General features: G+C 41.1%; 2 protein-coding genes across 14 annotated transcripts in view; one reads left to right on the top strand and one right to left on the bottom strand.

Annotated features, from left to right (window-relative positions):
- Positions 1-25229, top strand: part of LOC136346518 (uncharacterized) — a 31023-nt gene that overhangs the window by 4461 nt on the left and 1333 nt on the right. For all 3 annotated transcript variants that reach the window (XM_066295721.1, XM_066295720.1, XM_066295723.1), the window contains one exon: positions 6048-6349. In XM_066295721.1, the coding sequence (XP_066151818.1) occupies positions 6048-6349 (302 nt within the window). The remainder of the gene's footprint in view (positions 1-6047; positions 6350-25229) is intronic.
- LOC136346522 (paxillin-like) lies at positions 72-23751 on the bottom strand. Of its 11 annotated transcripts, none has more exons than XM_066295729.1 (6): positions 23594-23718; positions 15404-15484; positions 4536-4595; positions 3526-3702; positions 2268-2498; positions 72-392 (listed from the first exon to the last, which is right to left on the bottom strand). In XM_066295729.1, the coding sequence occupies exons 1-6, from the start codon at positions 23594-23596 to the stop codon at positions 312-314; spliced, it is 633 nt and encodes a 210-aa protein (XP_066151826.1). In that variant the 5' UTR covers positions 23597-23718; the 3' UTR covers positions 72-311. The 11 variants fall into 11 exon arrangements, with proteins under 11 accessions (XP_066151826.1, XP_066151828.1, XP_066151829.1 ...); XM_066295731.1 differs by lacking the exons at positions 15404-15484; positions 23594-23718 and adding exons at positions 16897-16935; positions 23186-23203; XM_066295732.1 differs by lacking the exons at positions 15404-15484; positions 23594-23718 and adding exons at positions 16897-16935; positions 17104-17210.

Here is a 25229-nt window from a genome sequence, read left to right as displayed (position 1 = left end):
GCCGTTTAATGAGCAACGCAGACTGTTTACCTACGTTGCCGTCGAAGCCATGAATCCTTTCACAAAAACGCTTTTGGATAAATACACATTTTTATTAACAAAATAATACATGCATAGCGTACGCTGAAATGAGTATACTGACAAATTACAATAATCAATCAGTTAGTAGTAAAATACCTTAAAAATATGGAGAATTCAACACACTCACAAAACATAAATTAATATTTTGGTACTTATTGGAAGATCCTTTATGTGTACTGTTGTTAACCTGAGGTCGTTTGACTGATCTCTTTGCGCCAAACTGAGCCCATTTAACACTTAACGCAATGGGGTTTGCTAGTTTTGGCGTCTAGCTTGTAGGACTGATCCTTCATAATGGGTTTCTCGCATTTCTGAAAGAGAGGTACGTCCAGCAAGATCAGTTTTTGGGTTCCTTTTCAAATGGAGCCGATTCAGGTTTTCAGAATGACCTTATCGTTGACAGCAAAATAAAATCGGGTCGCATTGCCTAAACCTGAATTTAGCTGAGATAATTCTGTTAATACACACCAAATTCTTCACAAAGCCGAGCGTGATTATTGCTGCAGTGGATGAAAGAGCCGAACAGAGGTGTCCCTTAAACGGCCCTTTTCGTCGGTTAGTATTTCAAGCTGTGTTATTCGCGTGCTTTGAACAAACACAAATTTGTGGGTTTTACGAGCAAAACGCCATTCTATAACTAAAAAGCTAGCTGTCACGCTGGAGGCTATTTACATAAGCCCTGTAGCTGTATTTAGTCTTATCACAAGTGATAATGTAACAATTCTAAAGTAAAATACAATAATGCGTCTGGCATCCGGCTGTAAAAGGTATTTCGCAATTTAACACTTAAATTGCCCCAAGGCATTTGGAAATGATTTTAACGCTATTTTAAAATGCGCCTATTAGGTGGTGACGATGGCTCTATTTTAGTTTAAATAAATAGGAGTCATGCTAACGTGAAATAGATCAAAGGACATCTAACAACTAAATAATGAAGAATGCCATCGTGGTGTCCTATTAGATCATGTGCCAATGCTGTTACCATGAAACAGGTGTACATCAAAGGGGCGGTAAAAATAACCAGTGATATGTTACATACACAAGTATATACTGATCCGCATTATTACATAGATGCATTAGCCCAATACAACAATTTTGTCGCTAATTATGTAATGTCATAAAGCATGTAACTATAAGTTGCCAGTTGCCTGGAAGGTGCTTAATTTCGATTTTAGTTTTGTCCCATTTTTTTATTATCAATTTGCTGCTGAAAGCTGCGCAAAAAAGAGCCCGAGGGAGCAACTCTTAAACGTTCAGATCAGCTGATTTGCTTCAGCATCTAGAATTTCTCGCATGAATGCAGCGTGGTTCCCTTAAAAAATGCTCCCTTAAGACCTCTGCTTAATGCTCCTTCCAATCAACACTTGAAATCACTTTTATTTCCAAAGCAATAAAACCACCTGCAATTCTGGTAATAATTTATTTTTTGCTCCTAGATAGACTAGATACATTTAGGGGAATATGCATGTAAAAACTTGGAAGTTTTAGTACCTTCGACCGTCCGAAACGACAAAAACCATCAGTCGACCGTACTGAAATTTATTTAAGTATCTATGAAGCACATAACTTTCGGTATGCTGTAGGCGTAAATGCATGTTTGCGAGCAAAACTAATAATAGTTCAAAGTTACCCAACAATGGAAGAAAAACAAGCGTAAATATAAACAACATTAAAATTTCATAACTGCCCCAACAAAGTTTAACATTTTTCGCAAACCGGTTTCTCGGCTTCCACATGGAACGACTGATCCGAAGTGATGGGTTTGTCGCATTTCTGTAAAAAAAAAATAAAAAATCGCAAAAACAGTACCGCGGTCTCAAAAATCTGGTACCAATGTTGGTGTTTACAGTGCGAGTCCGCGGATCTTCGATGTGTTCTTCTCATTATTTGCCTGACGTTTTGTCTCATTTTTGAGTTAATACAAAAATACGTTGAAAGCTGTGCGGATTCAGCCAAAAATAAACTATATTTAATTCAAAACAAAAATAAAGATTACTCATTTTTTATTTATTCATTCTTTATTAGTAGGGATTGAACACAAGAAAGTTTAAAGTGTTATATAGGGGGAATTTAATGTAGTCAGAGGGCGGTGTGAGTAACATCAAAGTGGTGAAGAGGTCGTAATGGTTTTTTTTCTGCCGTTTATCCACGGCATAGAGAGTTAGGAATGAAAACATCGAACTTACCGAACACCGGAAGCACATCTGGTGCCATTTGGCATCCAGGGCCACCACGGCCTTATCGGCGATTGGCTTGGAGCAGCCCTTGCAACGGTCAGCGTGCTTGGACAAGTAGCACTTTTGACAGAAGGGCGCTCCGTTGACGTCCATGAACTGGGTTCCGATCAGTTTGCACTTGCAACCGCCGCAAATGAAGTGGTCCTCGTGCCAGTTGGCACCCATTGCTTGGACGCATTTCTGGAACACGTTACAATTTTCTCAAATAAACCATTATACGACAATAGTGGATAATTTGTTAATATCTTGCTCGCTGAATCGTAGTTTTTGTTTTTCGCACCGTCGAAAACGTTTCGATCTTCCTCCATTTGGACGTTTTCTGACTATGGATCGCTTCCATTGTTCATTCGAACCCTGACTACCTCGGACACTCTGACCTCATTGACAAGTAAAATAATTGAAAGTAACTGCAACGTGCACGTAACTTCCTAATTTCTCTGTTTTGTCACACTTATAGGTCTGAAATGTACGGAGGCCCTGTGGGTGTGACGAGTAAGCAACTCCGACTTGCCATCTAGTGCTAATGCGCAAACTCTCGGTTTTTTTTGTTTGTGATTGAACGCTCATTACCCTGACAATAATTTAATCATGAATTTCTTAATTAAACATATATACAAAAGGATAGATAGGCACATGATTCGTGTACCTGTGCCATTGCCCTGTCAATTTTGACGTGATTATATTAATTAGGCGAATAACTAAGTTGTTAACGGATTGAAGTATGCTCTCATTTTCATCAATTTTTTCGTGATTTCGACGTGTTAAAAGTGCAAACTAGTGAAATTTACCGTCCAAGTTCTGAAATTCGGCGAAAAACCAATAGATTTCATAAAAAACTTAATTCATGGAAAAATCATTGGTGAACCACTAGTTTTTGAAGAGGGGTTTTGATGCGTTGAACTGATCAAGACTTGCATAAACGCAATTAAAATTACTTTAACAAATGAAGCTGTCAAGTCACTTTGCCCTAAGTACTGTACATGACGACAACGTCACTATAGAAGTTAAGTGCTGACATTCTGCGCCACACATTCTCGCGGAATTTTTTCAGTGTGTCACAGTAAATCGAAGCCACTGTCCAAGCAGGAGGTGTCCTTTTTAAGAGCCTTGATCATTGCTATGCACATAAGGACTAGAGCTACAAGATATCGGTCCTCTTTTTTCCGCTATGTTCCTGTTTATTTTATGATTTCATCAGTAAACTTACGTCCAGAATAGGTGCCTCACATGCATGACACCTTTTAGCGGTATCAACGTGACAGGAAGAGCACATGGGCTTGTCGTCCTGGGTGATGCTGAACTTGTTCTCGGTGATCGGCTGTTCGCAAAGCGTACAAACGAAGTGCTCCGGATGCCATGTTTGCTTCAGAGCAGTCAGCACTGTCTAAAAAGCAATGTTAGCATTGCAGGGGTTAGTGGGTTAGCATTGGGCGCAGCACACTTAAATATGCACGTTGCGAATATCGCTGTTTGGTCTCTGTCAAGGTTAATAAGACTGACCTAGGGTAATGTGAGTAAAAAAAAATCTATAGACCGAATGTTATTGAGCGAAGCTTGAAAGTAACATATTTTCCTGTCAAGTAACTTAAAACAACTGAGAAGAAAGTGGAGAAAAGTTCAGTTTTCGGCTTGAACCTGCGAAGAAAGGTCAGAAGTAAAAATATACATAGATTATAGTCAATGTTTCGTGTCTCAAATCAAGAAATGAAATAGGGAAAAGCTACAGAAAAATGTTTTTTTCGTTAAAATTTATTTTGATTCCATGGAAAAAGTCTCTAAAGTCAAAACCTTGCCCAAAGTTTGGCAACGTGGGCCGGATTTTGTAGATGGAGTCGGGCAATCTGAAGCCATGACATTTGCAAAACAAAAGAGCGGTGTCGCGTTGCCATTTTTTACCGGTTTGAAGGAACTCTGATTATTCATCGTTGAATTTCACAATTCTCAATTGCTATTGGAGATTTTCTGAAGTTAATTTCCTCTTTCAACTTAAAATTTTCAGGACCTTAAATTGTCTTGAACTATGCCGAAACGTCTGCGTTATTACGCGAATTCTCTCGTGAAGCGTTACAAAAATTATTGTTTCTATGGTTATTACTGAACTTTCCAATTCCGAAAGTGTTATTACTTGCGTAAGTAAATTCGGTACTTTCGTAGATGTCAAGTGTTCCGTTTAGGGCTCCAAAACAGCGCAAACGCCATAATTCGAAATTAACTCACCCCGGTAATGGTCTCCTTGCACTGGGCACAGATTTTGGGTTCGTTGGATGCTGGAGTGCTCTGGAAAAGAAGTGTCTTATTCATAAAAACGTTCAATTAAGCTTCAAACAGATTTGTAATCAAGAAATGTAGGTAAAAAAAAACGGAAAAACTTGCGTTACCATTTTATTTGAGATAGAGGTTCAAGAATCTTGACTAATTGCACACAATCGCCGTGAACTGATACGAGTTAAGGCTGAAGTTAACTGCTACTGACACTTGAATCGGCACGAAATATATCCTAAAGGAAACTGGTGGAAACTGGCGCCACGGAAACTTGGAACAATCGATTCGGACTATTTTCAGTATCTGAATCATCGCAACACGAAAAGTTGATAAGAATTGACTGAGTTCGCTTTTCTTCGTAACATTGTTGTAAACTGGTACGAGGCCGAGATAAGCCGGCTTTAAGGTTGGAGTCACCCGGTACACCTGACATTCGGCATGCAAGAGTTGTGTTAATCATCGTGATGTATGTTATTGTCTGCTGAATGGTCGTGCCCTTTTAGAGGCCTGGCCCGTTTAGGTATTGACCCTCAATAACAAAGAATTAATTAATTAATTAAATTATTATTTTTGGTTCTTATTGAACACCGCTGAAAAGGTATGTCAAAATGCCCCCTCTCCGCAAACACCTTTTGCACAGCCGAATGCTGCGCATATCGATTCTAATTTAGTTTTTCAAATTCCCTCTACTTTGTGCAATAGTGCTAAGTGTTAAATATAGGACATACCGTTCTTGGGAAATTTCAGACAATAGTTCTTGTTATATCGTTGAATTTAACATGCAACCTTAACAGTAACGACTATATCGCACGGCAGCTTCGTGTACGCAAAGAAAATTACACATCTTGCGTGATTCGAGCTGGCGATACCTTTACTGAAGTATTTGGTTACCGCATTTTCTGGGGTGCTGTAAATCTCCAAAGAACACATCGTATAGTTTTACGAGGTTCAAGCTTACCAGGCAGTGCGGTTTTCGCGATTTTCCATCTAAACCAAAAATTGTGACCAGAAAAGGATTTATTTACCATTTTTAGAACCGTTTCTGTTCATGTTTAAAAACCGCAATTACGTTTTTTTTATCTGGGGTAAAAGTACGACTTTCTCTTCAAAAGAGGCTAAATTCTCCCACTCGTCACGCTCACATGTACACACGTCAATCGGGAAAATAGTCAAGACTTGGCAATACGGCCGAATCGATCTTCAACTTTTTGTTCCTCTAGCTTTGTTGCACTCGTGGGCCTGTGATGTATGGGGTGCCATATTGGAATGACAAATGAACAAAGCTGTGTTGCCACTTAGTGGAGATTTTCCCTTTCCGGCTCTCGCGCTTGACATACTTTTTGGATGCGACCATTTAAAGCCCGTTTTCATTGATGATTTTGTCGCAAATAATTTCACGGCTTCCTGCAGTGGATCACGATGTTTGAGAGTCTCCCACGCGTCATCAGATTCATCTCTTCATTTCAGATCGGCTCCACTAAAGAGGTGGCCCTGGTGGAGCTTTTTCAATTCATCTTGAAACATCGCACCAACAAAACGCCCCCCGAGTCGGAGACAGACGCTCCAATGTCGGAAATTCTGCATCTGGTCAAGAGCGAAGAGAGCGACGGTTTGTTGAAGAAACTTCTGAACTCTCTACTAGAAGAAAACTCAGGACGAACCGAAGGTCGAGAGAACGACGAGAATGCTCAGCGACTTACCTCGAACGTTGTGAAAAGCAACTGCAGCCTCTCAGATGGTGCGTTAGATGGGAATTCCAAGAGGAAAGAGTGAGTACAGTGTCAATATGTTTGTTATTTCGGGGATTTTTGCGGATTTTGTGAAATGAGAGTTGCCCCATACGTTTTTGAGCATAAACACTTTCCGAAAATAAAGTCGCATCAATTCGCCGTTTCGATCTGTCGATAAAAACACCGTGTCGGTGACTGACGGGCAGTTCTAGTCACTACGTGTTTTCCGGGCCAGACTTTCCAAAACTTCAGTCGATTACCCGAGATATAAAGCTGTATAGCTGCAGCAAGGTGCCGGGGTTCGTTTATTAAAGGTGAATACCTCAAGCTAAAGATCGATTTTTCAAAATTCGTGCCGAAGTCAAAAGTCCGTGAGGTAATCGAATGTGTAACTACTGCACAGGTACATACTCATTTTTTAATGGCATTTTTCTGGCATGGAGAGTGCGAAATGTGCGTCATGGACGACATCCAAAAGGGGAGGCAAATTGGATGGTATTTATCCATCTTTTCGAAGGTCTATAATGTTCCTCTTGGATATGGATGTCATTACATTTTCGTCACAAGCGACGAACTTCTCCGATTTCTACGTCGCTGGTTTAATAATTAGGTTAGTTCAACGAATTTAACTTGTTGATGAATTCGCCAGTGTGTTAACAATTTAACCTTTAGGACCGAAAACTCAGATCCGAGGTAATTTTACCGGGAGGATAATCATAGAGGCGAATTACTGACCAACTTCTCGGTTTTCCTTATAATAAATTTACCTCCGGATAAAGCTGCCGGTATTTTTACTCGTCGGACTGATATTGACCGTCAAAGTCTATAGACTTATCGGAGCGTGACCGATATGAATTTAAATTTTCCATTAAACAATTTAAATCTATCGAATTGCTGAGAATTTCGTAGGATTAAAACTGCCACTTCAATCTTAAGAAACCTGTACAAATTGGCGAATTGTTAGTTTCCCAGCTGTCGGAAGGGCACTGAAGCTGTTGCGAAGCGAAAGGGGCAGCGTTGCCGATTTTATCTTTCAGAATGAATTTTTACGCGTTTTCTGAAAATGTTTTCGGTTTCGCTGGAGACGGTAACGCGCTCATCATATCGGGAAAGTTTAATACCAAGTTAGTTAACATAATTGTCCCTTTTAGCCCTAATTTTCTCATTCCAAAAGGTTCCGTCCACCCTCTTTCATTGATGACGTCCTTCTTCCCTCACTACCCCATTTTTTCTCGCTTGAATTATTGATTGAGAGGTAGGCGGGAGGCGCGAAAGTGCGTCACACCTTACTGGACACCTTACGGTGGTTCCGTAATTTTGATGAGGCCAAGTGTATTGGGCTGTAGCTCCTTAATCTCCAATCACCAAATGGCAAGGAAATTGTCTTTAAGACTGCCTTCCGGCTCGTCCGACAACAGAGCATTCTACTGACACCGGTCCAGATGTCCCGCAGGCATCTGCTGCACTCGAAATTCTTGGCGATGCTCATCAGACACTGATTTAACACAGTGACGAGGACTTCCAGAGCAAAGTGTCTTTTCATTTTCCCCGTGAGAGCATATATGGACACGACCAGCAGCTAGTCCATTGAAGCTGGAACGGCCTGTGTGGCAGCTCATTCCATGCCGGACCAGACTGGCTTATGTCGCTTTCCTCGCATGCGGATATCACCATTTTCGGGAAGTTTGAGGGTTTAACCATATGGTTATTTTCCCTCTTGATCTTCGAGTGGAAGTTATGCATAAACTTTCTTGTTGTCTGTAGTTTTTGAATGGGAAATATGAGATCGCACCTACAAGTCCCGGTATTAGAAGATTCTGCAAGAGGAACTTTTTCGAACTTAATCGAAAATGACAAAATTACCTGCAAAACGATTCCTCAAACTCAAAAACTGTCTGTTGTGGCTTTTAAACTCGATTAGCCAACAATGAAAAACTTTCGCTTTTTTTGGATATTTCGAAATATCTATATATATATACATGGTGTCCCATTAAAACCCATTACAAATATAGTTAATGGCGATTAGGCCGAATTGCGGGGACAAACAAGGTGGGCTAGAGAATTCTATGGCCAAAACCATCAATAATCCCCTTTTTGCCTTCTCGATGCCTTGTGGGAGGAACGGAATGTGGAGGGGGTCCCGAAACGTAGAATTTACAAAAACACCCTGTATATGCCAAGCCAAGACGACTTTTCTGTCCCAGTCAACTCTCGCCTCATAGAAGCCGAGCAGAGGCGTGCGCAAATTGCATATCTCTCTCGTTCAAATGGTTTTGTGCTATTTCTTCGCACTTTTTCCCGCCTCCGTGCCCCTTGCGTTTCCCGCTCTTTTTGCCTATTATTTTCATAATCCCTATGAGACATGAGGCAGGACGCTTAGGCGGAATGTGAGTCTGGCTCACGCTTTTTTTTTTTTTTTTCACCAAAAGCGGGTTCCAATTTGCGAGCTGGTCCGAAATCTCGTTTCGGCAGCTCGAAAAACAATTTCTACACTTCCCCGAACTTTCTAGTTAATTCAGGCCAGACCTTCGAAAACAACTGTCAGGATCGAAATGATCTCTCTCCTCCACCTGTTGGACGACAAATTTGCTCATTTAACGACCGATTCCATTCCGTTTTCTTGGCATTCTTTCAAATTCTATGAATAATTTGGAAATTTCGGCAATAATGGTGTTTGATTTCTGTGGATTCGTGTGCAAAGCGTCCGCCAGTTTCGAAATCCCGACAACCGGCCACAAGCCCGAATTCGATTTGGTTCCATAACGACCACACGCATTTAAAGTACTATTAATAAGCTCGCATGGGAAGCAATTCGAAAAGCTGCGGGAGCGCATATCGCAACGTGTAATTACTCAGATACTTAACCTGATTAATGGAAAGCCATCGTGAACTCAAAATAACATGTGTAAGGGGTAGCGTTAGTTGTTCGAAAACCAGTAAAATGTGATCATGTAAGATGCGCTTTCTGCTCTCTCTCTCTCTCTCTCTTTTTTTTTTTTTTTTTTTTTTTTTTCGAAAAAAAAACAACGGTACAAAATTACAACATCGAAAAATTGCCAAAAATACATACACTTGTTGGGCGGTTTCTATTACGGTTGTTGAAGAGCTGCAACAAAACCAGGGTCAGTCTCCGAAAAAATCAAATTTCGATTGCGTTTGAGTGATAGGAGGGAGGGGGTGTTGAGCCGTGCAAATCGTCCCCACGTATGGGAGGATGCTTGCAGAACTCGCCCCAAAGATAGAAGATGTCCAAGTTGTGGAGGTAGGGTGGAGTGCCGGGTGTTGATTACACATAGTGGATTGTTCCATGTAAATAGATCTATTTTTGGAGCTGATGCACCATTATTTGTGCTCAGGTAATAAAATCCACGTAAGGAAAACACTTAACTATTGATAACATTTTTCCGAAATTTATTAACCCACGTACGAGTTTTAAAGCTTCATAGAATTTCTACAATCATCTAAGCGTTATAATCCACTTCGACATTGTGTACTTAATTTTTATCTATCATATGTCACAAGTGTCGGCGGTGTTGTGAAGAAATGCGCTGTATATTAGTGATGAAACCAGGAAAATTAGTCACGATATAGATTACGCTACGGGAAATTGATTGACCATCGGCTTACCATTTTGGAAAACGATCAAGTCGACGATAACTGCAGGACAAACGCACCGGACGAGCGCTCTTTTACAATCAAATCGCGCGTTTCGAAGCCACGAAGCGACTGGACGCGCCGCGAAAATTCGGTGGAAACTTCGAAAATGCTTGTTTCCTCCAGGACCTAAACCCGTACCGTCCTCCCACCGGTTCGAGTTGGCCTCATTAGGAGGACCGAAAATCGCCTGTGTGAATAACACATCGCGAAATTTAACGATCGAAAATGTTGTGGTTTTTTCGCATGTTGCAAACCGAGCGAAACACGACGGCAGATGTTGGTCAGGTAACCTTTAAAATACTCGGTCAAGTTCAGACGTGTCACGATAAGACACGCACGAGACGAACGAACGAATGCGAGCCTGGTGGCGTTGAATCGAGGATGATTTATGATTTTGCTGCGAGGAAGAAAGTTAGATTTTTATATTTTTAGTTTGTCCCTGCGAAAGTCCACTTGTGGACGGCGGCAGAGCCACGCAGAAAAGCGTTCGGACCCTTGTAGGAACACGTCACATTTTATGCGGGCCCGCGACGAACCCTGCGGGGTGTCCCACGGGTACGGGCCTCTATCCGCACCTTGCGACCTGCGCCTGGGGAAAAGTGAAAATTTAGGTGTCTTGCTGAAGCGGAGGTGGTCCATTGATTAGAAATACTTTCGTGAAAGTACGACTTCCGGCTATGCCGAAAATCAATGCCAATTCGGCCATTTTAAATGGAGCACCCTGTGTGTCACATCAAATTTCGATTCCGCAGGACGTGCACATGTTTAACGACTAATGTTCTTTACGGTTTTCGAGATATTTAGAATTTTCCAAAAAAAATTACGGTCGCAGCCATTAATGGATTTTCTAGTAATTCGCAAGTGGCTAGGCAGGTTGCAGTGAAACTGTTCGCCGTTGTACGAAACACGTTACTGCCCTTAGATCGGCGAGTTAAATGATGTTTTTCCATACAGGGTGTTGAAGAAGGTAACCCAAAATAGCCACTCAAAAAGTGGAAAGTATTCTAATTTTTTTTTAATGGAGAGTCTTAATTCCTTTAACTAACACGTATTTAACGCAAAAAGTAAGTTCACTTTCAATTCAGTTTCTATCTTGGGGCTGTACCTAAACCTAACCGTTCTCACTTTGTGGAAAAAAATCTCTTCCAGAGCTGAGCACTTCAAGTAAGGCGACACTCGTTAATTACCCAAACGAAGATTCTTTCAATGTGTCTGTTACTTGTGGAGGATGTAACAAGGTACTGCCCAGAACACGTCATACATTTGGCATTCATACGTTGATATCCAGAGGAGATGGAGCCATCACGAAAAGTCCTTAAACGCATGATAATTTTAAAACTATCGGATTTGTCCAAATACCTTACAGAACAAACTTACTTATTCCCGATGAAGAAATACGAGCTTAAAAAGCTTTAATATTAGATAATTTTCAGTAATAAGTTTAAACTGTCAATATCAGAAAACTTCGACTTCAGTGACTGTAAAATTTAGATTATACATGAAAAATGTTCATTGCGCTCCGCAGAACCGAAATTTGACATAATATACAGGGTGTTCGAAATCAGTATTTTCACAAAAAAAATTTTGATGAGTAGGCCACCCCCAACTTAGTACGATGCTCAAGATTCAAATTTTTCCTGGTGCGGTTTGCAGGATACAGGATAGAGGCTCATATTCGCGAAATACCCTGTCTATGCCAGAAATGTACGAGAAACTGCAATAGTTTTTCGTAACGTCATCAACGTGTCAGGTGACAAATCGTTCCAGGAATGTTTGCATTTCCATGACTCGAAAAGAATTGAGAAGCTTAGGACGCTCTTGGATGACGTAAACAGAGAGTAAGGAAGAAATCTTTGAAATGCGGAAAAGCATGTTTGACATTAGAATGACAGATAACAAGTTGTGAGGCTGGAAAAGTGAAATGTTCAAAACAGGCCGATTGCCTAAGCAAGTGGTGCGAGAGAAACCCTGAAGACATGGGAGGAGTATGTTTGACGTTGACGTGGCAGGACAGACACTTGCGCATTGAGAATCATAGAATTTCTGCAACTGAATCGGACCACGTGAAAAGCCGACGAGAAAAAGGTGGGGGCGGAGCAAGGTTGACATTGACAGAGGCCTGTGACGGCGAAGACGAGAATGTTTGATATTAGAGAATTTAGTTTGGAAAGTGTTGAATACTTTTGCAAGAACAGAAACTTAATGAAGCTTTGACGAGAAACGATAAGAATGAGTGATGGTAGCGCAACCACAAGGGAACGGAACGAGGGTCAAAGAATGACCAAAATTGGAGTTCGTGAATCTCGTATTGTTAGCAACTTTCGAGTTCCAATAGCTTTTTCCTTCCCCTCACGAAGGCAGTACGGATTTTTGGCCGATCAGGAACACCAGCAACGCATTAATGGCGACCTTTTCTTATCAGATTAAGCGCAGATTAAGACGCAAAAAAACCTGGTCGAACAATCTAATAATTTGTTTGTTTATTTATTTTTATTTATTTCTGGGATACCCAGAGGGGCAACTACCTGCCTGATATAGATATGACACCTAGATATAAATACTTTCGCATAAATAGTAGATAACTCAGATTCGGATGTCAATGAGCTCGCCCGCAAGGCTCGTTGTTTACTAAGATATGTGTGATATCTAGAGTGTCCGCTATCTGTATCTATTTTTGTCGGCTTGCTGTATCTGTTATGACTATCTAAAATTATCTAGTTTTAGTCTCGACTCGTCTTCGTTGAATAGTTAGTCGGTGTGGCAATTTTGAGCAACGAATCGCGACGAAACCGCACAATTACAGTAATCAAATTTTGGACACACTGTATAATGGCGAAGGGTAATTCTGGAGCGACCGGAAACATTTAGTTTTTCGCCCTCGCAGAGTGCCGGTTCTGTCGACGTTTGAGTACGGCATTTTGAGCGTAAAATTGTCGCAAAAGCGTGATAATTCCGTGGTGATAAAGATCTGGACACCCGGTATATCCGTGAAGGGTGATTCTAAGGTCGTCCGGTATATTTTGTCTTCCACTGCGAATCGGTGCACATTGAAGGGGGGTACGACCGCGCCTCGAATCGTCACCAAAGTGTTATCAACGGACAATTGCTGATTGCGCTAAAATATCGAACGTTTTAAGCAACGGTGATACAGTGAGTGCAGGATATCAAAAATTTGATGTTGTGAGGCTGCAGTCCGAAGTCCAGGTGATTAGATCTGCAAAATTGACACTTAAAGTTGGATATTTAAGATCAAGCTCAGCGCAAAGTTTAATTTTTTGCGCTAAATCTAATTTTAAATTCGGCGCGAAAATTGAAAAACGGCGGAACGGTTTCGATCTCGCGAAGCTGCCGTATTGCAACGAAGTAGGCAGCCCACAATACCTCAGAGGCGCGCGACATTGCCGCATTCGCACGGGTTCTCCACAATTCCCGACATATCCTGATGGTTTTTCGTTCGTGTTAACGAGCGCACGTCACAAAAAGCCGTTAACTGTGACGGGCAAAGGTCATGCGACTTATTTAACGCACCAAGGGTGACTCGGCTAAAGCGGCCGTGAAAAAATTCCACTTAACGTCCCGAAAAAGTCGACGTCATCGTGTCCAGTTACGGTGAGATTGGGCGTCACTAGAAGAATTGCGATCCCGATGGAAAGGCGACGCGGAACGATTCATTGCCTTGATACTGACCTGTGCACCTGTTAGAAAAGTAGTACTTTCCAAAATAGATTCAGAGATTTTTATAGAAGGTCGAAAACCATTACTTATCGCTGTATACATAGTTGTGATCATTTTATAGTGGTTTGATCGCCTGCCAAAGTGGTGTTGTGTGTAGTTGGAAAAAAAACCATATGGAATTCGCAAATTTGCCGAAACGTGTTGAAACCCGATCGCGTCAGATTCTGAAGACCACTCGCAGGGACGCCTGCACGCATGCGCAGCAACTACAAACGCTCGCGAGTTGGAACTCGTTGTAGTCGGAAGTGCTTCTTCCAATTTTAATTATTCATCAATCAAACACTCTCGTATGAGTTTGCCTGACCCGGTCGATACTTCATAAATCACCCTCGCACTCAAACGTCCAGAAGAACCTTGTCCAAAGCGATGAACACTTTAAGTAATTGCAAACACGTAAATTCCAGTTAATTTATTAACTTCGAGTATGATTATTATTATTTTTTTGTCTACGGCTCGGCTATTGCATTGCGGCTGTTGGTATGGGCGATTTTCTATTTTTGCCCGTTGCTTTTGGCATGTTCCTCTACTTCGTGTATTATTCCTATTATTTTTGCAGACCAAACACCGTAAAGCTGGAATTTAAGGTTTCCACCTCGGGGAGGGGATCAGATGGATTGGTTTACTTCGTCCAAAGTAAATGAATCGCGGTGTGCGCCAGGCACATCAAGCGAGAGAAATTTATCAAGTCTTATATTCAATCTCGCACTCAATTCGCGCCATCGACAATGTGCGGCGTTTTCATGTAAACAATAATCCCTAGTCGGCCGAAATTGTCGGGATGTGGCAACGCGGCTTCGGCGTATTTAAAGCGCCCTTGGGCGTGGCGGTGGTGGGCAGCCCGAATCACCCGCTGATAAACGAGATGTGCGACGGTGCCTTTTAGGCTTGCCGTCTTGCCGAGGTGTAAACACGTGGAGAAGCTGGATTAATCTTGTAGTTTATTGAGAGTTTTAAGACTTAAGAACGTCTATTAAACCGTTAAGTCGCGATCGAGGTAAACAGCATCCGAAAACAAATCTGGAACACATGTTGCAAATTAAATAATCTGGAAATGCTCAACGATTGAGTAATAAGCGGTTTAATTGGGCCAATATTTCAAACTGACCGCAAAATAGCAAGATTTGGTTACGTTGCCTAGTTAATGCCATTTCACGCGCCAAAAATTGTTTTCCGTGATTAATTCCAAGTTTTTTTGCACGTCGAGAAAAATTGCCAAATTCAGCTTCAAGTGCCAAATGGCCATTTTTGAATAGAGCAACGATGCACCAGACAATAAACTTGGTGTTGGGTAAATCGGGCAAAGGAAATCGCACCCAACGACCTAATTGAGCCGCCACTGTTCTCCTCGAATACGTCACGTTCAATTGCGTGTTTTTTACATTAATAATTGAGAAAAATCCAGGGACGTATCGTAATTAGGCCGGCAGTCGGGAAGGGGGTGGAGGGTGGACTAAGGGGTTTGATAAGGCAAATTTTATGATGGAATTTGAATGAAATTTAAAAACTTGGAGGGCTCATGCCGCGCTTCTAATTTAGATAAAAATTCATTTATGAGGCCAAAAGTGCATTTTCCACTACGTCCATCGTATATTCATTTAAATTCCAGCTTTGTTTTTGTTCAATCGATTATCCACCCTGATGGTTTTCAAGATTTTTGCGATATTTTGAGATTCTCTCCACGTAATGGGCTAGAAGGCTTACGTCGGTCTTCACTTTATCTTTCGTTTTTGAGCGCGATTCGGGACACCTCCGGGTGCTCGGGATTGTCCATCTGCCGGGAAACTGGAAACAAAAGCTTAACCTCTGAAACTGGACCGCAACGTCCAGGACTCACACCAAGCAATGATTAAAGCGATTTGTAATTCCAAAGCAACGCCTATCGCATGTCTACCTAGGGTTGCCAAAGCTAATGGTTACTTATGGTACATACAACCCGAAATATTACAATTGAAACCAATATTATCGAGTGACAGAATTTGTCCCGTTTTTGTACTTTTAAACGCCATTTTTAAGCCCAAATCGATTTTTCTCTCTTTGTACAGGGTGTCCCATAAGTTTTTCATTTTATTTCAGGGAGGTGCCCTGAGAAATAATGTGGTTCCTAACATAAACCGTATTCCAATAAAAATAGTTTGCATGCACGACATTCTCCTCAGATGGATTTGATAACATTAAATGCGTCCTAAGCGTTATTTGTTTGATGCAAAACGACAGAAATCGTGCGAATGGCGGCCGTTTCGGTCAAGACATAACTGAACTCGCCTGGCCGCTGGCGCCCTAACACGTTGAAATATTCCGGGCGCGCTTCGGATTCTCGTGCAGGCGGTCCTCGCCCGTGCTGGCGACTCTTCACTTGTAATTTTTTTACTGGCGAACGATGCGTCCGGTGAAAAGGCGTCGAATAAGCATTTCCCTTCTAAATTCAATGAAATTTCCAAAAATATTTTAAACTAAAAAAAGAAAAAAAGCAGTGACGTGCGATTTTTTCTTTATAAATGTTTCGAGTTGCGTCCGTCCGCACGCTACTGCCGAAATTAAAACGGGCATTTTTGCGCGAGCAAATGCGTTAACACCAACGGCCGGAACATGACGAATTTCATCTACACGCCTCTTCCAGTTTCGAAGATATCAATAGTAGTTTTCAAACAAAGCTTTGACGCCCTGTATCTCTCTAATGACGCGTTACTGGAACGTAGCGTATGGGGAAGACGACGTTCTTCGTCATCTACTGACACCGCCGAGAATGTACTGAAACGCCGAGGGAACACCCTGTGTACACGTTTAAAAGCGTCGATGATCTCTTTCGTATGGGAGTACAGAGTAATTTCGTTATACCAAAACGTATAATTAAATTTCGATTTCCTGTGTGGTCCAGCAAGCCCGTAACTTCGGCCCACTCGGGCTATTGTTTCGGTCAAACCACGAGTAAGAGCTTTAAGCCTCCGAACGGCCTGCCAAGCAAGGAAAAAATTCGCACACCGCGTGCTTTGATTGAGCATAGATGGGGGCATGATCGAGTATAGATGGGGCAGTACGTGTGGTTCCGTGCGTGCACGGGTCCGCGTTTACTTTTACGGCAAAACCATTCACGTCAATCAAATCCTTACGGAAACCTCGGGTACTGCGTGTCCGAACTAGTTCTGACGACGAACGCCGAAAACGAGAGGAGTCCTAAGAGTGAAATATGGCCTTACGTGCTGGACGATTTCGGATTTGGAGGACTGAGTACACCCCTAAAAATAGAAATATAATAGGGCTTTATTTGGAGCTCTCGCAATCCCTTAGCGATGTCCCTTAATAAGTATTTTTAATCTAAGAGCAAAAAGTACAACTGAAGACAGAGAAACTGAACGTGTATCAAGTGCCAGTACAAATCAAGCTTTGGAATAATATTTACTTACCATGTTTACTGGTATTTGATATAAGCGCCAAATACGTTTTTGAAACGAACACTTGGTATATCCTATAGGTACCAAAATTGAACTGCAACTAGCGGCTGGAAGGATCACGAGCCCATTTTTTAGCGGTTGGAACCATGAATGATCTCATTTTATCTATTGATAGCGATTAAGGGATTAAAAATAATGTAATAACATTATAACTCTTTGAAGCTACGTGATCCAATTAAACGGTCGTTAACTGCTTGGTTTAGAGAAGCCCCAACGTGGCCTTTGGGACGTTTAAGGAACCCCGAGTTCGATACCCCTTAGCAGAATCGTCAGAGGCTTTCAGAACTTTGGTTCCGAAAGCGGAACGAATATTTAGGCCAATTTTCTGCAGGACACGACGAACCCTCCTGATCGGTAGATATACGACATTCAACCTATATGAGATCTAAAGGGAATCGTGTTCCTAATCCTTGGGCTGATCGAAAACTGCGGAAGGTTAGTACAGATATATCGAGAATCAAACAAATCTTAAGGAGTTTCAATTCAAAAATCGTCTAATATACAGAGTGTCTCATCTTGAAAGTGGAGTTTTAGCGCTTGAGCCGAACGGTTCTGCGAAATGATCAATCTATGGCCCCGTAATTTCGAAAAAGGAAGAATCGAATAACTCGAAAACCGGTAAAGCTAGATGTGCAAAATGTATTGGGAAATTGCCGCTTGCGATTGGTAGGGCCACAATATTCGATGATGTACGGAAGGTCCTTAAAGGTGTTCCGAAATTCTGGAAATATGGAATATTCGCTATGGCTCAAGTGCTGGAAAACGAACGAATATAGGAAACGAGAGAAAAACGCAGGGGCAGAGAAAGTAAGGGAGCAATGGCGGGAGTATATCGAGCGTTATGGTGCGTTTCCAGTGGTGGCGACAAATTTTTCTGCTCCTGCTCGTGCGAAGCAGAATTCCATTCGATTTTCGAAGTTGAGGTGAAAACTGGGCAACAAAGCCACTTACCCCGCTGAAATGTGTAGAATTTAAGAATATTCTACAATCAATGTGAATTTCTACGTGTACACCACGCTCGACTATCGATACGTGCGCTTTTACCTAACGAGTGCGGAAAGTAATACTCGATTGAACGCCGATCGTTGTTGTGGAACAATGCGAAGCCGAGTGCGGTAAAGACGTTTTCGCACGGTTTAGGTTAAAGGACTTGGCCTTTGAGCGCATATACAGTGGCGGCCGCACAAATGAGAACGATGATAAAACACATAACGCTAATTTTCTAAAATCGGAATTAAAAAAAAAATCTCTTATTACAACGATTTAGTTACGTAATATTCGTTTCCGATAAACATTTCTAATATCGTCGATGAAAACGTACCGTGCGACGAAATAAACAAAAATTCCTCAGGGCAAATAAATAACAATAATTTGAAAACGCATTATTAGTTCTGTTTGTTGGGTCTTTTGCACTGGATCAGACACGCAAAATGGATAGAAAACAACATGGCGCTTCTTGTTTCCGGAAAGCAATGATATCACTAGTGAACAAAAATTGGTCTCATTGTGATGTACCCCTGGGCTACGCCCATGCAGTGCGCCATCTCAGTAGATTGCCCTGGGATGACCGTATGTTGGAAACCCATTATTTTCCGATAAGGGTTCCCTTACATAAAGCACCTTTCACCCCTTTACCCTTATCAAGAGAGAAGTCTAAGTACAACATACAGCGAAAATTGTCAATGATCGATTAACGGAGTATCGTTAAGTGGCCTGCTTGCAGTCCGGATTTGAATGCCATTGAAAATTTGCGGCGGTACGTAAAGCAAGCTCTCGGGAATAACGACACATTTGTTTCAATTGTATGCAGAAATTCAATGGATTTGACGTGCAACGCCACGAGAACGATTCCAAAAGTTGATAGAGAGTCATCGCCGCAACGTTGTCCGGAAGTCATTAGAAATGAGGTTTGTCGAACGAAGTATTCGTCCTCATTGAAATGTACGGATAGAGTGTTTTGCGATTAATTTAATAAATATCAAATATTAAGAACATTCTGATACGATAATTAGAGATGAGGACCGTCGTGCTTGTTTGTTTGTCCATGATAATTTCTTTTGAATTTTTTCGTAAAATAGTCATTTTCTTTATAATAAAATGTGAAACACGAAAATATTTTCACATCGATGAAGGAACATCGTGGTACCTCACTACAGTTTTTTTTTAAATCGATATGTCCGCTTCTTTGAAATTTTCAAGTCGTTCTTATTTACGTCTCCGCCGCTGTACGTACGATAACTAACGGCGTCTGTAAGCCCGGCAAAATATTAGCGTGCCGTACAGCGCGCGCGGAAAAAGTTTTACCGCACGCATAGCGAATGCCCAAGAAAGTTTTTGACGCTGGACTTGCTAATTGACTTGCGCATGGCAAAACTTCTGATCGCACATACGCGCCGAACCGGCCACTTTCAGTCCGCAAGGCCGTGGGGTAAAGTTGCCTTACCGCACTCCTAGGAAAAGGTTTTCGATCGGTACCACTTGAATTTTATCATCTCTCTATAAGAGTTCCTGGCATTTCCACGAGCTTCGACAACAGGCAGTTTCAATACCTCCTCGTAGCTGTCATGTCATCGTAAGACGAAGTTTAAAATTATCGATTCGTAATAGTACCAGGGCTCACATCGTTAGATAATATGGAGTGATGTATCCGATAAATAGTTAAGTAATAATAATTAGCGAACGATGGACGTTGTATGATCAAAACGTTATTTATCTCCAATGACAAGTCGGTGTAGATCCGAGGAGATTATAAAAATAAATTAAATTGCCTGTAGTGGTTCCGAGTGCAGAAGCACATTTAGAAAGGCTTGCCAGAAGATGCCGAAAAATTGAAAAACACATAACACACCGAGGGCCGGTAATAGAATTAAAAATAATCGCTTATGTAGTCGGGAAACAATTTTCTCTAAGAAAAAACTTAATATTTTTAGAAAAATTCCTTTAGAAACTACTGCAGAACCGGTTTCGCATGGATTTTTATTCGGACTTTTTCACGGCTTATTAACACACCGTAATCGGCCGCATTGGAAAGTTTAGCAGTTTATGGTGCGATTTGAAAGTCGGGAAAGAGAGACGTTTAAACTTGCAATAACATCATGGAATCCGACCAGGTGCCCGAAAATGTACTGAGGCCCTGCTCTCCTTCCTGATCTCCATATTACCCAACAAGTTAGGGAGATAGGTGTAGTTCAATTAGGCACGGTGCGAGTCGAAAATTGAAGAAACGGTATAACACACAGGAAGTTCGACGTAAAAAAGTACAGTTTAGCGTCCAAGATATAGGGAAAATAGTTTTTTTTTTATTGTGAAACCAAAGATCTGCAAATGCTTCGAGAAAATCTTCCTTCTCATTGTTACGCTCATAATGTTTAACAATAACCGGGTGCCCCGTGGAAAACCGTGTGTTATGGCAGCTGCCGGTATTTTATACATTGTCGACACCACGATGTAGATTTGTCAGGATTGACATAACTCACTAACAACTCTTGATTTTATTATTGAGGTTCCACACTTTTACTCTGGACTATTTGTTCGAAGGAGAGCTTCTAGTACTCTGCCTGAAGAATAACGATGAATAGATGTGTTTTTGAGGCTGAAAACTACTTATATGTGCACAGGACTTATCTAAATTACGCTGCTAAGGGCTGACGCCCGGGGACTTGAGACTTTGGTCGCAGTTAATTGTTCACGTATAGATGAAAGGGCAGTCTGGTGATAGTCCAATTGCTCTAAACGATTCCTATGATAACCCCACATTATCGGGAAAGGTTCATGTTGCCTGGGATCAGAAGATATATGAGAGATGCTTGGTTTAAGGATAAGAAGGTATATAACACCCGCTCGAAAAAATGTTAAAAACATGCCCTCATTAGACGCAGTATTACTCAAGAACCAGAAGACGTGGGTGTAGGGACATACAGGGTGGTCCACGGGCCAACGTGCATTCATTTGGCCAAATTGGCTTTATACAAAAGTTTACAGTTTTCCGTGCGCATGACGTCAATGCTTCAAAAAAAAAAAATTTCCGAGCTTTGCCTGAAGTCCTGAAGGTTCTTCCAGATATTTAATTGAAATTCCGGCTTCAAATTATACATTCGGGTTGATTCCACCGGCCGTATTGCGCAGTTATTGGAATGTAAAGGATCGAGCTTTCCACGGTGCAAAATACACTTTTACCGGGGCGGAGTTTTAGAGAACCAAACGTAATAAGAACGCTTCCCAAAACGTTAACGCCGCCGGCTATTGAAGGTTGAAATCACTTGAAAACTGATGAAAACAGTTCCGGAAAAGTGCATTAAAGTATTGCTGGGGGGTTCGTAACGTTCAGTGATAATTAAAAAACCCGAGTTGGCACGGCTTGATGAGAACCACGTCAAAGATTCCCTTTAAAAGGCAGTGAAAACCTACTCTATCTCCAATTGCCACATAACTCAAGGGCTGAGGGAGGTTGGTTTAAGGGGTAGCCAATTCTTAAAATCGCATGATATACAATGCGTCCTACATAAAAGAGCTTCCCAGAAATCAAATGGTGTTTTGATAACCCATTGAACTCGGAGAATCTTTACAGAAGCCTCAGAAGAGAAGGGTCAATCGACCGGATTTTTTTGCTTTTGTGAGGCACATAATATCTGTGAAAGTGAGTTTTTTGCTTTTGTGAGTCACATAATATCTGTGAAAGTGAGTTTTCTGCTTTTGTGAGGCACATAATATCTGTGAAAGTGAATTTTTTGCTTTTGTGAGGCACATAATATCTGTGAAAGTGAGTTTTTTGCTTTTGTGAGGCACATAACATCTGTGAAAGTGAGTTTTTTGCTTTTGTGAGGCACATAGTATCTGAAAAAGTTATTTTTGTTGCTTTTGTGAGGCACATAATATCTGTGAAAGTGAATTTTTTGCTTTTGTGAGGCACATAACATCTGTGAAAGTGAGTTTTTTGCTTTTGTGAGGCACATAGTATCTGAAAAAGTTATTTTTGTTGCTTTTGTGAGGCACATAATATCTGTGAAAGTGAGTTTTTTGCTTTTGTGAGGCACATAACATCTGTGAAAGTGAGTTTTTTGCTTTTGTGAGGCACATAGTATCTGAAAAAGTTATTTTTGTTGCTTTTGTGAGGCACATAATATCTGTGAAAGTGAGTTTTTTGCTTTTGTGAGGCACATAACATCTGTGAAAGTGAGTTTTTTGCTTTTGTGAGGCACATAGTATCTGAAAAAGTTATTTTTGTTGCTTTTGTGAGGCACATAATATCTGTGAAAGTGAATTTTTTGCTTTTGTGAGGCACATAACATCTGTGAAAGTGAGTTTTTTGCTTTTGTGAGGCACATAGTATCTGAAAAAGTTATTTTTGTTGCTTTTGTGAGGCACATAATATCTGTGAAAGTGAGTTTTTTGCTTTTGTGAGGCACACAATATCTACAAAAGTGGATTGTTAAATAAAATTTTGTTCCAATGCATCACTCCCGTACGACTGCCATTCCAGCAAAAACTTCCCGCCACGCCTTCTGAAACGTTCTTTATTTTACGAGCAAATCAGTGTGGTAAAGTACAGTACCTTGTGCCATACCGGTGTATTAATTTCCGCGTAAACGCATGTTTATTCCTTTAAACGGTCACGTCTATTTTGGCACCGATTCGAGACAGTTCTTAATTATTATTTATTTCCCCGTGCGCTTAATAAACCTGAATTTCATGTTGATATTATGACAAACGCCCACGCTTTCAGAACGCTTTCTGGAAACCAAAATCCCGATGATTACGAGAAAACAAACATATATTTGATTCATTACGTTAAAGTATAAATAGATCAAGCCAAGTCACGTCCATAGTGTTTTATTTTATTATTAACATAATGCGTGTCAACACCCGTGTGGGCGCGGCTCCATTAGCTTTACGTTGAATTTGGGGATTGAGCCTAAATTAAAACGGATGCCGTCATGTAAATTTGCAGCTTAACCGAACCCCCTTTCGGGGGAGGACATGAATCGTTGTACTTTTTACCCCTTCAAAAAAAAAAAAAAAAGTAAATTTTACTTGCCATTATTGATTAGAAGGCACTTTTCGGTTCTAAATTGCTGACCAACGACCACTTTCGTACATTCAGTATTGTGCACTGCATGGAGTTTCTTTTATTGTTTATGCAAAAGGAACAATCTCGGAACTCCCCGTAAACGCGCTATTCCTTAATGGGTCGCATTTCAGCTCATTTAAGGCACATTATACAGGGTGAATCTTCTTATTTTACCGGTGAAAATTTGCTAACGTTCGGGAAAATTATCGAGGGCAGGTGTTTGCGCCTGAACGCATCTGTAAGGCCCACTAGTATGGTCTCAGATAACTGTAATTAATTCAGATTTTCCTCGTGTCGAATGTAGCAGTTTTCCCGCCCTGTATTCGCCGAAAGCAAACAATGATACCATATAATTAGTGTGTCGTTCGAACTTACCATAGTGGAAACTGAAAGTTGGTCACCGTTATAAATAGTTCTTCCTTAAATATGTCTCAGTAAGTACCCGCACTGAATGGTAAAATGCAGTGACACTTCAGCGTTATGTGATTATTAGCCAATTTTGTAATTTTCGTTTACTTATATATATACAAGTATATAAACATAAAGTGCCTCATAATCGCTATCTCTAATTTTGAATGGGTACATACATCGGCAAGACTACTGGAAAATATTTGATTTTTTTCTAATCCGACCAATAGAATTGCGAGATTTTCAACGAGTCTCTTGACTTATTTCACCCAAGTTGAGAAGGTCTTTGCGAGATTAACCAATAGGAGGAACTTCGCGATGCTTCGGAAGTGACACTGCGCCAATTGGAAAACTTAAACAAATTAGTCGTGATTACGAAAATAACACGTAATTGTTAACGAACTTAGTATCGAGTTTCAAGATGATGACGCCCGAAATAATCATAGATCTCCCGTAATCATTCTACGAAAACTTGGCTATTTATGTGCTGTATGTAAAGGTACATAAAACGTGATTAAACTCCTATCAGTCGGGTCGTAAGCAGATTCTCGCAACTGCAGCGATTAAAGAAACGTACAAGTTCGAATACAATTTCCTTTTTGCATCTGCTACTTTCAGCATTCAATTGCGCATGTCTTGAAAACTATTAATTCTAAGAAAGTCAACGTATTAATAAACTCCTATTAAAATTGAACGCAGAATCCAAAAATGCAATAATATATAGGGTGTTCCATTTAAAATGAGCGAGAAAGCATCGACTTCCGGTACAAACGGAAGCGTGACGTCATTGAAATTATTTTAGATATTGAGGTTAAGGTCGCCTCGAGGATCTTCCCAAACCGCAGTTCCCACGGGCAGTTCCCACTGGAACACCCCGTGGAAGTATCAGATCGACGAGGGAAAAATCGCCTTCGGGATGACTCAGGAGCCAATATGGAATTTTACTGTTCTACACAAAATTTGAGCTTTCTTCGGTCACGGGAGTAATCGGGACCCGTGGTACGTCCCACGTTTTACGGGAAATTTATATTTCTTGACTTTCTTCATGTAAGTAAAGTATGATTCTACTCAGTTATTTGATTAAAGGCGGTTGACGAAGTAAAGGGACTTACGCGCTATCACCTCTGGGATTATAACCTGGTCCCAGCTAACGGAGTCAAGAGGGACTATCGCTTTTCTCTCTGCCTTCTCTCCCCACCTCACTCTTGGAAGGGTCACAGTGTGAATCGGTATCGTTTTCTGCGCCCTGGCTTGAAGCCAATACCCCCCTATTGGCGAGGAGCTTCAAGGAGGCTTTTTGACGCCCTTTTGTTCTCCAGGACGCTATTTTCTTTGTGGGCTGTCTTCCTTGTACATTATCGTTATGAGATAATGAATTTAAAATATCAGATAGGTTATTTATTCATTATCCCTTGAAAGGGACGTTTTGCTGGTAGTTAGAGGAAGAAAAACATCATGCATACAACCATCGTTCGTTTGCAGTCACAAATAGACGATACCTCGATATTCGAGAAGTTTTTCTTCCATGCAGAAAGGAAATGCCGCCGGCAGGCGATTTCCTAAATATTTCTTCTCCTGGTCATCCTTTATAAAACAGCTGATG

This window comes from Euwallacea fornicatus, chromosome 23, assembly GCF_040115645.1.
Source record: "Euwallacea fornicatus isolate EFF26 chromosome 23, ASM4011564v1, whole genome shotgun sequence".
In the NCBI taxonomy this organism is placed as follows: domain Eukaryota; kingdom Metazoa; phylum Arthropoda; class Insecta; order Coleoptera; family Curculionidae; genus Euwallacea; species Euwallacea fornicatus.
Note: the sequence above shows the minus strand (reverse complement) of the source record. Positions and strands in the feature narration are given on the sequence as shown.